Source organism: Rhinatrema bivittatum, chromosome 1 (genome assembly GCF_901001135.1).
Source record: "Rhinatrema bivittatum chromosome 1, aRhiBiv1.1, whole genome shotgun sequence".
In the NCBI taxonomy this organism is placed as follows: domain Eukaryota; kingdom Metazoa; phylum Chordata; class Amphibia; order Gymnophiona; family Rhinatrematidae; genus Rhinatrema; species Rhinatrema bivittatum.
The window spans coordinates 648,461,551-648,478,913 of NC_042615.1; the positions used below are offsets into that span (position 1 = coordinate 648,461,551).

The 17,363-nt window shown below is 39.9% G+C and overlaps 1 protein-coding gene across 1 annotated transcript in view; it reads right to left on the reverse strand.

Annotated features, from left to right (window-relative positions):
- LOC115073894 (2'-5'-oligoadenylate synthase 3-like) overlaps positions 1–17,363 on the reverse strand; it is an 82,339-nt gene that overhangs the window by 56,709 nt on the left and 8,267 nt on the right. Inside the window, exons 3-4 of the mRNA XM_029572832.1 lie at positions 16,800–16,990; positions 15,695–15,855 (exon numbers count right to left, since the gene is read on the reverse strand). Coding sequence (XP_029428692.1) covers positions 15,695–15,855; positions 16,800–16,990 — 352 coding nt within the window. The remainder of the gene's footprint in view (positions 1–15,694; positions 15,856–16,799; positions 16,991–17,363) is intronic.

Genomic DNA, 17,363 nt, shown 5'->3' on the forward strand with positions numbered 1-17,363 from the left:
TAGATCGTCATCATGAAAAGGAAACTAAATTCATCCAGCCGCGAAAAAACAATCAGCCTCAGGATCTGGACTCAGGCTTATGCTGAGCATTTCCCAATCATCAGTTCTTTAAACCTAAATCCTCTCTTTAAATTGCTAGACGCTGCTGGGGATGAGAGGAAATCACATTAAGAAGGAATCCTCTACTTTTATTGCCTGTTCTCAGAACGGCTCTCTTCAGAAGAGGGGAAGATAGTCTTGCCAATCAGTGACCATTCAGCAGCTCTTTGCTTATTCCTATTCATTTACAGCACAGACAAATTAAACCGATCCAGGTAGATTATAGACTAATTCCAAATCTGTACCATTCCTGGCATTTTAGAAAACATTTCCCATTAAAACATTGTCTGAAAGCAAAAATCATTGTGGTCGCTGTGTTAGTGATGGACAGCACTGACGGTTATGCTCCAAACAGCCTGGGATTACTGAAAGCTTATTGTGGCCTTTATCCCCTAAGAATAAAATGTAACCGAAGCCCCAGAAAATGAATGAGATGGAATGGCAGCTGTCATCATATAAATTAAAATATTTTACCATTGCCTTTGCTGTCAAGTAGGATTGCTTATGTGTTATAATATGAAAATTATAAATAAAGAGTTAAAAAAACAATATTTACCATTCCCATGACTGACTGAAAGAGGCGCTTAAATGAAGCTGTCCATCTGCATTCTGGGCAGCCATTTTAATGATCACTTGGCAAATTTTAGAGCAGTTTGATTTTCTTTTCCCACCACCCTGCAGTGATAAGACTGCTCCTGATCATATTTTAACTTGCTCAGTATCTCAGCCATTTAAAAAAAAAAAAAAAAAAAAGTGTACGCTTGCTTTTTTATTTTTAACTGCTACCCACAATTAGGGATGGACAGAGGGGGGAAAATTAGTTTGGTTAGTTCATTTATTTCTTGGGCACTTAAATTTATTTTGTTAGTTTCAAAACAAAAAAACATTTTCATTTATTAATTGTATTCATTTCCGGGTACATTTTAAATGGGCCACGCGCGTAAAAAAAACGGGGGTTATGCGCAGGGCCGGGCCTTGTGCGTGCCGCGTGCTTTTTCAAAGGGGCCCAGCCACATGTGCAACTCCTGGTATGCGCAGAAGTGCCGGGCCCAAGGAAAGGGGCGATCCAGGGGGTGGGGAGGGGTTGGAGGGGGCCGGTACAGCAGCCATTTGCCACTGTGCCAGGGAAATGCACGCCAGCAATTGGCCGGCACGCGCAAGCTGCTTCTGCTCCAATGGGAGCAGTAAGCAACATAACAATAAAAAGTAAAGTTAGGCTAAAGGGTTTAGGGGGTGGGAAGGACAGAGGAAGAGGGAGGAGCCCGTTCTCGTCGCTGCGTGTAATTTTCTAAAATTAAGCTTCCCTGCACGCATCGCCCTCACATGCGTGCTCGGATTATAAAATGTGGCGCGCATGTGCACACGGCCCATGGATTTTATAACACGCGCGTTATAAAATTGGCGCATGCACATGGGCACGTGCGCACAGCTTTTAAAATCTACCCCTTATTTGTTTGCTGCTAAAATCAATAGGGAAGACACTGCAATCTATATTTTGGGCTCCAGAATTGGGGTTTTCTCATCAATTCTAATGAAACTTGTAGGAATATATTTTCAGAAGGGGGAAAGAACTCCAAAGCACCTAAACTGTGGCAAAATGACACCAAAAGTGGCATGAACAGCCTAAGGCACCTGTAAAAGGGCAAAGGGTTAAAGGCGTGGCAGTTCTCCAAGGCACTGTCAGAGGAACAAATAAGAAGCAAGGGAGGGAAGATCACCCCAAGTCTTCAAAAGAGGGCACCAACAGTGGCATAAACCTTCAAAAGTGAAAAGATCAAACTAAGCCAAGGTATCTAAGAAAATGTAACAGATAGGTCACACCTTAACAATAAAGACCATCATATAATAGAGACATCAGCGTTCATTAGATTGCTGTTCCTATATATTTCAGGAACACTTAGCATTTATTCAAGTGTCCCTTAATCGTGTAATCACTGGTCTCATAACAAAAGATTTTTTGAAAGTGTTTTATCTTTTAGAACATTATGTGAAAATTTAAAACATCCATAAAAAGGAAAATGTGTGCACATCTTTAAAGATCAATGGCTGAAGTGCTCAAGTTCAAAAAGCTGATGGGAACAGCAAGAAACACTATTATTCTAGCCTGTAAAGACGCCCAACACACTGTGTGTTTTGAATTTTCATCAGGGGCAACAGGTCAAAACTGTAGAAAAAGATGTGCGAGTACAAACAAATGGAACAACTTGTAGTTTATATATATTATAATCATAACTCATAATCAATAAAGTTTCTTTTGTCCTGAGAGCCGCAACAGGCAATTGTTCAAGCAGGGTGTCCCATCATGTCACGGATGGCAAAGAGCATATTAATATCGCAACCCTCACCTTTTGAACTAATGAACTCAGGTTTAAAAATTGAAGGACAGAAAACTGAACCAATCACAACACAAAGGCTTCCTTATTTATTTATTTAACATTTCTTTTATACCGATATCCGTTCGCACATCGTATCGGTTCACAGTGAACCGATAAAAGGAAAACCAATAGGAGAACAGAATTTTAATCTCATTAAAGTTCCTCACACCAGAAAATACCAGTTTATAGCTTCATTCATGCCTCTTGGTGCCATAGTATTTAAATTATAGATCCATCAATGTTCCAAAAAATTTAACCAAGATATATTGTCTCCTCCTCATAGGGATTTTATGATGGAATTTATTTATTTATTTAGGACTTTTTTATACCGACATTAGTATACAACATCATACCGGTGGTCATTGTAACTTAAAAGTAGGAAATACAAATAACAAATAGGGGGAGGTATTAAATGAAACTTGGTAACTTCTGTTGGAGAGATAAGATGAAAACCAATGTAGTGTAGTCTCAGCTAAACCAATTTCAGATAGTCGTTCTAGAAGAATTTGATGATTTACTGTATCAAATGCTGCAGAGAGGTCAAGGAGTTCTATTAGATATTGCTTTCCATTATCAAATCCTCTTAAAATAGTATCATTTAGAGAGAGAAGGAGAGTCTCAGTATTGAGGTTTTTTCTGGAACCATATTGGTTTGGGTATAGGATGTTGCTAGATTCCAGGTAATCATCGAGTTGAGAGTGAACAACTTTTTCTATGATTGTGGCAAAAAAGGGTAGATTAGAAATAGGGTGATTTATTTATTTATTTATTTAGCATTTTTCTATACCGACTTTCCAATAACAGAATTACTGATCAATTCGGTTTACATTCTAAACAATAACAATGACAAGTCAATGTCTTACAATGAACAGGTTGAATTAACTTGGATTAAGATATATGGGGGTTAATAACATAATTACAAGGTACGGTGCCTAATGTAGGCTGGAGGTTGGGTTTTGATATTAGACTGCCAAAGATCAAGTGAATTTTAGAGAAGGTCTATATAGTTCTCTAGCGTGTTACCACGTAGGGATCATTGGCATGGGTATAATTTGATAGGTTATTTGATCATTGGCATGGGTGATAATTTGATAGGTTATTTGGATCGAGGTTATTCTTTTTTAATATGGGTTTGATAATTGCAGATTTGAGACAATTAGGATAATTTTCTTCAGTAAGTGATAAATTGATGATCTTGGTGATTAAATTTGTTATAATAGGTTCAATTGTCTTGAGGCTTGTAATGTGGATGCTATCCAGAGGGTGGTTGGCAGGATTCATTTTCTTGATGATAGACTGGATCTGGATGGTGGAGGAGGTGTCGAAATGGGTCCATTTTGATTTTATTTTTGTGTTCAGACATATGGATTGGGTGTTATTGATGAAGTTGGATTGAATTAGTTTAATATTTTATTACTAAAGAAATCAGCAAAATCATCACTACTGTAGGAAGTACAAGTAGGTTTATGGGTAGTCTTTGTGAGGTATTGAACTATTGAGAAGAGCATTCTGGGATTATGATGAAATTTATTGATTTTTTTTAGAAATATTCTTTTTTTGCGTTGTTGATGGAATATTTATATTGTGCTAAATGTGTTCAATATCTATTTAGAGTGACAGAGAATGGAGACGAAACAAAAACTCATTCTTTTTTTCTGAGTATTCGTTTAGATGTTCTAATGATATCATTATACCATGGATTGTTGTGCCTTGATGGTTTTATTGATTTGGATATGATTGGATTGATGTTATCAGCTACTTTTTTGGTGATCATTAACCAAGATGTTATGGCTTCATCAGAATTTGATAAATTAATATTAGTAAGTTAGATTTGGAGGGTTTCTTGGAGGAGTTCAGCGTTGAATTGGGGATGATAGGTAATTTTATTTTGTTGGATTTGAGGAGGATTAAGGATGGAGTTAGAAGTTAGGGATGTTTGGATTAGGTGATGATCAGACCAAGGTATTTCAGTAATGTTGGTTGAGATATTATGCCAGTCATTATTATTGTTGAAAATGAGGTCAATGGTATGACCTGCTTTGTGGGTTGGAGTATCAATTATTTGTTTAAGTTGTAGTGAAGCAAGTGCATCAATTTTATTTATTTATTTATTTTGGTGCTTTTACATACCGAGGTTTAGCAGTTAGCCTTCACCCCGGTTCAGCAAGTTTTTGAAAGGTTGATTCAAAGTGTAAGTTGAAATCTCCCAGGATGATGATGGGTTTGTTAAGCGAAATATTATTTATAATATATTCAATTATTGGTGAACAATTTTTTGTCTAGAGATCCTGGTGGGCAATAGACAAGGCAGATTTGAAGTTTAGTGGAATCAAAGAGTGATATTTCAAATGGTGTAGTTATGTTAGTTGGACGAAGAGTTAGCTGAAGATCTTTTTTGGATATTAACATTAGACCACCTCCTTTTTTCCTTTTCCTAGGAATTGAGAATATGTTGTAATCTTGGTTGTTTAATTGATTGATGAGTACCATGTCAGTGTTTTAAAGCCAGGTTTCTGTTATTGCAATGAAATCTGGTTTATAATCATTAATCAATGATATTTGAGGCCCACCTAGTTACTCAAGGTGAGTTTTAGATATTAGTGTAGTGGTTAGATGCCACTTTGACATTCAGAGTGAGACGTACGATCCGAACAGTACACTCTTGTGAAGATTTGATGTCCTCGGAGTGAGGAAACTCAACCAAAGATGAGATTTGTACAATGTTCTCTCAACCTAGCTTGATAGACTCTCTACCTGGGTAACATCTCTCTCTCCCCAGTAGTTGTAGGTAGGAATTGCAAAAATTGTGGTACTTACCACAAAGTGTGAAACGTTATCGCGCTTTGCATAGGTATTACCTATGCAAAGCGCTAAGATTGCTTACTTATCACAAAGTAAACTATTACCATAAAACATGCCCCTCTTCCTATCGCATGCAATATTTTGATGAATCCTGGCTTTAGCTAGTTGTAATACAAATTCTGTTGGAATCTGTGGATGTTTTTCAATCTTAGTAAGAGCTTCTTTCACAAACTTAATAGCTACATCATGAGATACACTTGTGTAAAGTGAAACCACATCCATCATGACAAAAATGATATCTGGAGGTAAAGTGACAAGATCACTTAATTTATTCAACACATCATTTGTATCCTGAACATGAGATTTCATCATTGACACACAAGGACACAAAAATGTGTCCAAAATTTTTGATAACGGTTCAAACAAGGAACCGTTACTAGAAACTCAGTCTTGTTGGAGGATAATACATAGTTTTATGGATTTTTGGAACACCATATAATACTGGAATATGAGGACATGATACCAAAAGGTATTGACGTTTTTTAAATGTCAAAAAAGATGTATGTTCAGGAGATAGTAATTGTTGAATCTGCACCTGTAATTCTCTGGTAGGATTATGATCTATACGTTTATAATATTGAGAATTTCCTGACATGACAGGATTGGCAACTAATTCTTTAAGGTTTGTAAAATCTGGCCCTTATGTACGTAAATCCCAGGGATTTACGAGCGTAGGTGGTCTTACACACGTAAAGCCCTGGGACGCGAGTAAGTCCTGGGGCCTCGAGAAAGGGGCAGGGAAGGGACGGGAAGAGCGGGGTGTGGCTAGAGGCCCCCGGCACAGCAGCCATTTGCTGCTGTGCTGGGGGATCGCGTGTCGGCAGGGTGCCGGAGTGTGCACCTGCGCCTGCTCGAAGCAGGCACAACAGGTAAGATAAGGATTTGGGGAGGGGGGGTTAGGATAGGGCTAGGGGGCAGGAAGATTAAGGGAAGGGGTAGGAAGGTTAGAATAGGGGGTAGAGAAGTTCCCTTCCAGGCCACTCCTAAATTGGAGTGGTCTGGGAGGAAATTGGGGAAGGCAGCGGGCATCGTCAACCCTTTGTGCGCACACCCCTTTGCACACGCCGACCCCCGATTTTATAACATGCACGCACATGTTATAAAATCGTGTGTCCATATGTGCGCTCCGGGTAGCGCATTCACATGGACGCACGTGCGCTAGTTTTGAAAATCTACCCCTAAGTGCCTTACGATGATGTTCTTTAAGATTATAATGTGGTTTCAATTTAACCTTATCGATGTCCATCATATCCCTCAAAACAAAATCTCAAAAAGTAGCAATCCTAGAATCCAAGGGCGTTAAAGGCATCCATCTACATTTTGGATAGACAATAGATGTAGATTTTGCCTGTTATTAGTCATTAGCCATTACACATTACACACACACACAAACTTACAATAAGAATAGATTTATTTTTAACTACAGAAAACTTTTTTTTAGAAAATGACTGAATGGGAATATTTACCTCACACACACAATGTCATTATAAAGATGGAAAAAGTAAAATCTGGGCAGTATAATTTACAAGAGATATTTGTTTTTTGAAACTTCAGAAAAGAGGTCCAGGCAGTGATACAATTAAGATCATAGCTCTCAGTTTCCTACAGAAGCCCAGGGGAAGATTCTGTGGCAGGAGTTAGAAAATTCTACAGTAAACTATCTGAAAATCTATAGTTATTCTATGGCATGTTTGCATAAATTTACATACCAAATATTGTAGATTTTTACTTTATAAAAATAAAGTCATTTTCTAACCTCTTGAGTGACTGGGCAATTTATTTTGTTTTTAGTTTTCTTTGGTGAGTGAAAAGTGATCATAGTGATCAGTGAAAGGAAGGGAGGAAGATTGACTGGGATTAAGATTGGTTTTCAACAAAGGGGTAGAAAAAGGAGAGAGGATAAGAGATGGGAAGGGGTGTTAATACCAAAAGGGGGTCAATATTCCAAGAGATTTGTTTGACTAAGCTTGGGACTTAGCCGGACAAACCTCAATTTTTAAATTTCCCTCCCTGCTGAACAGCTATGTTTTAGCCAGGTCATTACATTGCTAAAACTTGGCTGGGTAAAAAAAAAAGGGGATAGGATTGGAGCATGGTTTACATTTACCTGGCGAGCACTAAATATCACTGCTAGCCAGGTTAAGTTCTCTGGTTAACTCTGGATATGAAGATCCCAGTCCTAAAGTTAGCTGGAGAACTGACAAGAAAAACCCCATCCGAACAAAATGTGGCTGCCGCTGCCTGGGGTTACCCCTTCCTCCTGAACACCATCAGATAAATATACTTAGAATGCCCCTCCTCCTCTCTCCCCACCGTGCACTTCAAACCCGCCCTATCTCCTTCAAATGTAAAAAAAACAAACAAACCAGGAAAGAAGCAAATCCTTTGAGGGAGTCCTCCAGCCCATCCCATTCCTCTGTATACCCAAATTACACCCCCAAGAGGCCCATCTCCCAGCCGACCCAGAACCCACTCCACGGACCAAGTGTCATGCTCCTAAAGGTTGTGTTCCCAAGCCAAGGGGAGGAGGAGGCAGCCAGAGCTCCTCCTCCTCGGTGTCCTGGGTTACTCTGACAGCCCTTCAACCATTGTCAGAGCAATGCATTGCAGATCATCAGAGGGAAGGAGCTGCGCCTACCGCTTTCTCCTCTCAGTTTGGGAACACACCTTCAAGGGTACGGCACTGGTCTGTGGGGTCGGGGTCTGGGTCGGCAGGGAGATGGGCTATTTATGAGTATATGCAGAGGAATGGGGGATTCCCGTGCAGGATTTACTGCTCTCTTTTACAGTTTGAATGGATGTGTGTGTGGGGGGGGGGGGGGGGGGGGGGGGGGGGGAGAGGGGGCTGCAGAAAATGTTTATCTACAGGGGATTGAGAGGTGGGGGCAAAGAATCCCTTGCGGTAGCCTTTATACTATATGGTTTATTTTCCCTTGTCTGTCAGCCCCGGTTTTTAATACTAACAGACAGACTTTAGACAGGATGGGGGGGGGGGGGGGAGAGAGGGAGGTCAGGATATTGAGGAAGTTGGTGATTGGCTTAGGATTGCCTACTTTCAACTAACAAAATTCTGAATACTTAGATTGCCGAGTAAAATGTTTGCTGACAGCGCCCTTCCACATTCACGCATGACTATTACTGCCATCCCACCGAAAGAAATATAGCAAATTCATTCAATCCTCCTATATAAAACGTGAGCTCTGGGATCTATTGTTGTTAACCCCCCAAACTATTCAGAATGGAACAGAACCACTGTAGAAATCTTGCACTACCAGTTCTGCAAACAAATATTCTGTGTTCTAATAAGGGTGCAGAACATAACTAGGATGTTTCCTCTTACTATTCACCATCCAAAAAAGAATAATCACATTTTGGCATCAACTCAGTAACCATGACACAAACTCCCTCCTCTGCCAAGCAGTCTGTGAAGCAATACAAAACCCTGCAAAAAAAGCACTTATGTAGCACATCTGCCATTCCCAAACAGCACTAGCACTCAGAATTCAAACAGTAAAAACTTTACCTATGAAAAGGTGGCACTGCCAGTCCTCCTGGTGACAATCTAAGCTGCCAGGCAGGAGGAAGAAGAGAGTCGAGGCACCTTGGCCTGTGCCTTTCTTTGCTATCTGGAGCCAGACCTGTAGTTTGAACTACATGGGACACCGTTGTCCAGTGTGGTTCAGATTTCTAGTTGGACCTCGGGCAGCTGATGAGGAGGATCCAGACCTGTATTTTCTTCCTGCTGCCAGATCAGTAAAGGGAAAGGGGAGTACATAATTTGCATACTTCTTCACACATTGAGGGAGAACAATTTTCAGACTGGTAAATTGCTTATTCATGGCAATCCACTGAATAAAGTAGTGTGTTGTTAGTCCACTTGGATATGGAGAAATAAAGGTGAACAAGCAAGCTGTAAGGGACACTTTTTTATTGGTCTAAATGTATTTGACTAGCTTATGAGAGATATGCTCCTTTCATCAGGTCTAGCACCTATAGCTTATTTGTTGACCTTTATTTCTCCATACCAAGTAGATTAACATAGCATTATGCCAATGAAACGGTGGCTCCTACAGCTTATTTGTTAAACTTTCTTTCTTTGCCTGGTAGCTTCCTCTTGCTTCTTTGGACTTTGAGCTCAATCAGACCAGTCTCTGATGGGCTACAGTGCCATAAGCGTCCCATTGGAACTACCCAGAGCTTTTCCCATATCTTATAGTATAAGAAATGCCATAGTCGGTCAGACCAAAGATCCATCAAGCCGAGCATCCCATCTCCAACAGTGGCCAATCCAGGCCAAAAGCATCCACAACATCCCAAAGAAGAGGTTCAATCCTTCTTGCTCATAACCAAGAATAAGCACCATCTTTCCCAAGTCTTAAGGCTAATAGTGGTTTATGAACTTTTCCTCCGGAAACTTGTCTAAACCCTTTCTTAACCCAGCAATGTTAATTGCTTTCACCACATCCTTCGGCAACAAATTCCATAGTTCAATTGCGTGAAAAATACTCTGATTAGTTTTAATGTGTTACCTATTAAAATAACCATTTCCCATTTACACCAGATTCATGATATTATGGACTTCTATCATATCACTGCTCAGCCCTCTCTTCTCCAGGCTAAACAACCCTAACCTAATTAGCTTTTCCTCATAAGGGGAAGCCATTCCATCCCTTTATTTTATTTTCTTTTTGTCATCCTTCTCTGTACTTTTTTCTGGTAACACTATGTCTATTTTGAAACAAGGCAACCAAACTGCACATAATAAAATGTGGTTGCACCATAGATTCATACAGAGGCAATATGATATCTTCTGATTTATTTTCCATTTCTTTCCTGATACCTAATGTTTGCTATTTTTCTGAGACCGCTGCACACCGAGCCAAGGATTTCAAAGTATTGTCCACAATGACTCAAAGATGATTTTCCTGGGTAGTGATACCTAATGCAGAACACACAGCATCATGCACCTATAGTTTGGATCGTATTTCCATATGTGCATCACTTTGCACTTGTCCACACTAAAACTTCATCTGTCATTTAGATGCCCAGTCTTTCGTCTCACAAGGTTCTCTTGGCAGGTCATCACAATTGGCTTGTAATTTAAATATTTTGAATACATTGTGTCATCTGCAGATTTTATTCACCTCACTCATTGTTCCCTTTTCCAAATCATTTATAAATATATTAAAAAGCGCCCATCCCAGTAGAGATCCCTGAGGTGCTGCACACGACCATTCAATCTTGCTGTTTCCTATCCCTTAGTCAGTTACTAATCCACAATAGGATATTGCCTGCCAACCTATAACACTTTAAGAGTTCCTGATCAGTTTCTCATGAAGGATTTTGTCAAATGCCTTTTGAAAGTCCAGATACATGAAATCAGCCGACCCACTTATGTCCACATATTTATTAACCCGTTCCAAGAAATCTAATAGGTTTGTAAAGCAAGTCTTCCCATTGCTAAATCCATTATGCCATGTCCATCCAGATAGCTAGTAATTTTGTTCTTCAGAATAGCTTCTACTATTTTGCCCAGCACAGATGTCAAGCTCATGGTCTGTTTCCCAGACCATCCCGGAACCTTTTCTAAATAAAATAGGCATTATGTTGGCCACCCTCCAGTCTTCAGGAACTGTAGTTTATCTGAAGGAGAAGTTAGAGATTACTACTAAGTTTGCAATTTCATTTCTGAGTTCTTTCTTTCTTACCATCTGGTCCCAGTGATTTGCTACACTTTAGTTTGTTAATTTGCTCTATTATATCTTCACAGTTCACCATGATTTGTCTTAGTTTCTCAGAATCATTACTCTCAAAGAATGTTTCCAGCATAGATATCTACCCAACACCCACCTGAGTAAAGACCAAAGCAAAGAATTAATTTAGTCTTACTGCTATGGCCTTATCTTCCCCAAGTTCTCCTTTTAATTCTCAGTCATCTACCAGACCAACTAATGCCCTCATAGGCTTCTAGCTTTGAATATACTTGAAAAAGCTTTTTATTTTGAAGTTTTGCCTTTGTCAAGCTTCTTTTCAAGTTCTCTTTTGGTTTGCCTTATTAATGTTGTACATCTAACTTGCTAATGCTTATGCTCCTTCTTATTTTCTTCATTTGGATCTTTATTCCAGTTTTTGAAAAATGTTCTTTTGGCTTTAACAGCCTTTTACACCTCACCATTTAACCATGCTGGCAGTCATTTAGTCTTTTTTTCTACTTTTTTCTAATGCATGGAATATATCTAAGCTGGGCTTTCAAGGTGGTAGTTTTAAAAGCATCTACAGCTAATGCAAGCCTTTTACCTTTGCAACCACGTCTTAGTTTTTTTCTAGTTTCCTCATTTTATCCTATCACCTTGTTTAAAATTGTTATTGGACTAGTTTTCTTTAAATGTCCTCCCTTCAGCAACTATGTTAAATTTGATGTTATGATCACTATTGCCAAGCAGCCATCACCATTACTTCTCACACTAGACCCTGTGCTGTAATAAGGATTAGATCTAGAAGAGTCCCGTCCTCCTCTCATTGGTTCCAAGACCAGCTGCTCCACAAAGCAGTCATTTTTGGCATCTAGGAAATTTACCTCTCTAGCAGGTCCTGATGAAATATTTGCCCGGTATCCAATCAATATTGGGGTAATTGGGATCTCCCATTATTATTATGTTGCCTAATGTGATAGTTTTGCTAATTTCTGTTAGCATTTCACTCTCTCTCTTCATCCTGGCCAGCAGATGATACTATACCCTACAACTATGCTCTTCTCCATTATACATGGACTTTCTATCCATTGAGATTCCACAGTACATTTTGTTTTCTGCAGTACTCTTATCCTGTTTCATTCTATGCCATCCATAACAGATAGCACCACCACCCCACTAAATAATATCATTGTGATATAATTCGTATCATAGTGTCCCTTTGGTTATCTTAGTTCCACCAGGTTTCTGAGATACTTATTTTGTTTATATCTTTGTTCTATATATTCTAACTCTGTATTCTAATTTTTTTTTTTACTTCTGGTATTCGCATACAGACAATTCAAAGTATGATTTTTAAAATTGTATTCACAACTTGCCTCACAGTTAAAACAGGTAGTTTAGTTTCTCTCTTTATTTAATTGTACCTGGGCTTCCTCTGCCTTTATCCTAATATCTCTATTAGAATATTCTAACTTCCCTGGTATGCCAGTATCCTAACCGTGTTCTCCTGAAAAACACTATCTAGTTTAAAAGCTGCTTTCTCTCCTTTTTAAACATTATTGCTAGCAGCTTGGTTCCACCCTGGTTAAGGTGAAGCCCATCCTGTCAGAATAGGCTCCTTCCCCAAAATGTTGCCCAGTTCCTAACAAATCTAAAGTTCTCTTCCTTGCACATTGTTTCATCCAAGCATTGAGACTCCGGAGCTCCGTCCGCCTCTGGGATCGTAAGTGTACAATGGGAAACACTTCTGAGAATGCCACCTGGAGGTTCTGGTTTTCAAGTTTCTATTTAAAAACCTAAATTTGGCTTCCGGCACCTTCCTATGCACTGGTACCCATATGTACCATGACAGCTAGCTCTTTCCCAGCATTGTCTAAAATCCTATCTAGGTGAAGCATGATGTCTGCCACTTTTGCAGCAGGCAGGCAAGTTACCAAGCAATCCTCATGCCCACCAGCCACCCAGCTCTTTACATTCCTAATGATCAAATTGCCAACCACAACAGTCATCCTAATTCTTGCCTCCTAGGCACGTGCCCTGGGAGACATGTCCTTGGTGTTAGAAGATAATGCATTACCTGGAGGGCAGGTCCTAGCTAAGGGATCACTTCCTGCAACATCAAGGTAATGGGCTCCTAACAGATCTCGTTTCTTCAAGGCACCACTGGGATTGCCAGAGTCAGCTCCTCCTGTTCTGCCACTCTAGCCTTCAGAGATCAGAATCATTCTCTGAGAGCCAGAAGCTTTTTGCATTGAGAGTATACACATGCCCTCTCACACCTAATACCCCTTGTAGCCCATAAAATAATGAAGTAATAAATTAAAAAAAAAAAAATTATTTAAAAAACCCAAATGTTTTTCTGTGAGATTTGATTCAAAATTGAAAATAATAGTTTATATACCCTGGTTTAAATTTGTAAAGGTTAGTGTATTTAACAGTCTTTTCTTGTTTTATGATTTTCCTCGTTACTAACCATATAAAAACAATATTTCAGATTCTGTTGTCTTCTTAGTAAAATTGACACAAAGTCCTTCCATTGCTAAATACTTTGGGAAGTCACACATTACCATGCAAAAAAGTCACTCAGAACCTATATAGCAAACTTGCCATATAAAAACAGCAGTAACTACCAGAACTCATAGAGCAATAACCTTATATGATGCATACAAGGGATCGCTACAGGTACCGCCGTCCAAATCCACCAGGCACAGCACGCTAAGAGATTGGGCGTTCTCTACAGCTAGTCCACCGTTATGGAATTCCATCCCCCCTAATCTCAGACTGGAACCATGCATCTCAACCTTCAAAAAAAGACTAAAGACCTGGATATTCTTACAAGCATTCCCGGACTCCAAATGATTTAACACCTCAACGCCATCCCTCAACTCCATCCACTATCGTTAGCCTTTTTTTGAATTAATAACCTGTCCTTTCTCTTCCTTCTTCGCCAAGTTCTAGTCACCCTGTTAAATGTAACTGCCTTTCTCCGCACCATTGTTATAGTTAATGTTTTACTATGCACCCCCTGTTTGATGTGAACCAGCACGATGTGACTGCGGTCTCGAATGCCGGTATATAAAAATCCGAAATAAGGCAAAACTGCAAATTTTCAACCAGGCCCTAGAACAACAATACGCCTATTACTGGGAAAACAGAACAAGACAAACTGCTATAGATCCTACACACTAACAGAATACTTCACCTCAGTCACAAACACAAAACACAGACAGACCCTCAAATACAGAATAAGTGATAGAAATATGCAGACAAACGCAGAATTCTTTCCTCTGCTGTTGTCTCTAGCCCCAACCCAGCCCTCCTGTTCCCTGCAGACAGAAGAGCAGGAAGACAAAGGGAAGAGCTGGATTAGGGAGCAGAATGGCTATTTTTTCCCTCTGCAGTATTTCATCCAGGCTCATCCCTCTGTCCCTGAATTGTATTAGGGAATGGCTGGATTAGTGAGCTCTGGCTGCTCCAAGCTCACCCCTCCCCTCCTATTCTCTGCAAGCTGCCTAGGAGGGGAGGGGCTGGGGCAGAAAGCAAAGGGCTGTTCTCTACTATCTGAGATCTGGGGCACTGGCCAATACAGTCATCGGGAGGAACTCTGTGTGTTCATGTATTAGTGCCCCTGATAATGCAGGGCACAGGGTAGCTGCCCCTTTGGCTACAGGTAGACTAGCTCTGCCTCCATTTTTTCTCACCTTAGAGTTGACCGCTTCTATCTCATGGCCACATGTTTCAAACTACTGTTTCTTCTGCTAGCCTATACCATCTCCCTATGCCCGCAATGTGTGACCTACCTTTCTTATAGCTACTGCAGCCAGCGCTTTCCTGGCTTGTATGCCCAGCATGGCCCAAACATTATGTCCTGACACTGACAGCACTACATCTCCCATAAAAGCAGTCCTGTTTCTCCAGGGCCCGCACCAATGCTAGACACAGATCTCAGCACTGTGCGCACACACAGACACTGGGTAGTATTATATATGTTCTATAGGGGCAATTAATTATCTGCTTCATAATATTCATTGTGCCAACAATTTAACATTGTGCTCCAGACATTGCACCGCTCATGGGAATACAGCTTTTGGTGAAAAGACTGCTGTAGTGTAGCAAACCATTAAGACAGGGGTTTCATTATTTCTCATCAGGACAACAAATAGTAATTTATTTTACCCTCAGGCTCACTAAAGAAAAGTGGCTTACTGGAGATATCCACATCATGGTATCAGAAAAACAGTTGTATTTCTAATGATAACAAAAAATGTTCTATTTTTACGATGCAATACTACTAAGCGTAATCCCATTTTAGACAACCTGTTCCATAACAAATATCTGTGTGCAATATCACCAAATGATCTATCTAAATGTATGATTGTTTAAATATTGAAGTTTTGGGGGGGGGGGGGGGTTTGTTTTTAAATTATACACATGGTCCTATACCTTGGGGTGGAGGCTGAGGTTCTTTACCACCTTATAAGAAATTATCAATTTGCACAATATATTTTCATAGCACATTTAAGGAGGCAACATGTGCTGTTAAACAGCAAAGTTATGTCTTCCTTTACAGGAGCTCAAGTGGGGTTTACACACGTGGCATCTGGAGTAAATAAAGCTCATGTCAGAAGTAACTGGAAGAGAAAACGCAGCCATCTCAATCCTGACCTGTTGGCCCATGAAGATTTTTTCAGTCGTCCTGCCATTTCATCTAAAGCTTGGGTCAGTCTCTCCCTGCAATCTTCTGTACTTGCAAAGGCGTCACTGAACAGCAGTATATCAATGTCCGACCAGTCTTGTGCATCTATTCCTTTTATGTAGGAGCCTCCCTGTTATGTCAGATAGTTTCAGAAAATGTTCACCACTTGACCTTTAACATCTGGAGGATAGTTACACATTGGGGCAGCAAAAGAAACTTGAAAAGGATTCTAAATTTGTTCCAATGCTGTAAAAGTGGCTCCAGGAATAATCGAGTCTTTTAGCTATTTGCTGGATGGTAATTTGCTTTAACTTATGGCATTGAAGATGTTGGCATGTAGACTTTCGATCTAATTAAACTCCACCACAGCAAGCGTTTGGTTAAAAATAAACAGTATAGGTCTAAACCGAATGCTTCTAGAGTACTTGGATCTAGCATGCTTATTTACTGCAACAAACAATATACCAGCAGATTTCACCAGGATTGAAGTAGAAATGGATCAGATAATAGCCATCATCGATTGCAGTCCTAAACCTTCCCTCCAATTTGGATAGCCAATTGAGAAAGTCGTACTAAAACTGTTTTGTTTTGGGGGTTTTTTAAGCTGCGCCAAATACAAACCCAGGAAACGGAGGTAAAATATCACAAGTTTCCCAGAAGCATTAGGGACTGTCATCTCTTTCTCAAGTTCCTGGATTCATATAATTACAAGCCATGATCACAATCTAGTAACAGCCTGCCTGCAGGCAAGCATCCCCATTAGAGGCAAGGATTAAGATTGTGAGTCTTAACTGTGACTGCTTGACCCTTCTCTAAAACGAAGACATTCATGGGCAAATTGTGATAGTGGGAAGGGAAAGAATTTATTTAAAGGAATAAATTCCTGCATGTAGAGTTCTCTCTCTCTCTCTCTCCCTCTAATCTTGGGAGTACAATATTTTGCTTTGCAATCTACACAAGGAATTGGTTGATAAAGATCAACAGGTGGCACTTTTTATGCAGCGATTCTGAAGCATATGCATGACTGTGCTGGGCGCAGGTATTAATAAGGAAAACATGGCTACAGTACATTACCTTGATTAGACGAGTCACAGGAAGTGGGAAGCATTCCTTGATCAAATCAATTACTGCATCTGTTTCTGCCATACAGGAAATTCTCAGGAGTCCTGGTATAGGTCGAAGCTTTGTTTCTACAAATTCTTGAAGTTGTTTGGGGCTTCTATACTCCACAATGCTCTCTGGGGAGAACTCGGTAGACATCTGTGCTATAAACATGCATGTGCATTTGATATCCAGGAGATAAAAAAAAAAGATGACAATAGTTTAAAACAAATTGAAAATGTTCTTCTTTCACTGCTTTAATTTATTTATCTTGATTTATTTTCAAGGCTTTTATGAAAGCATTGAGATATTTACAGTGACCCAGAAGTTTTCGCCTGCTCCTTTTAAGCTTCCAGTTTAGTCAGAACCAGAGCTGGCATCTGGTGCAACTATTTTAACTTCCTTCCCAGATTGCTTTAGGGCAGTCATTGCACTGATGGTCCTTATTCAGGGGTCAAACACCGGAGATCCTTCCGGAACTCTGCAATGAGGAGCCCAACTATGGGTGCTAGGGGTCGCCATTTTGCAATGACAGAG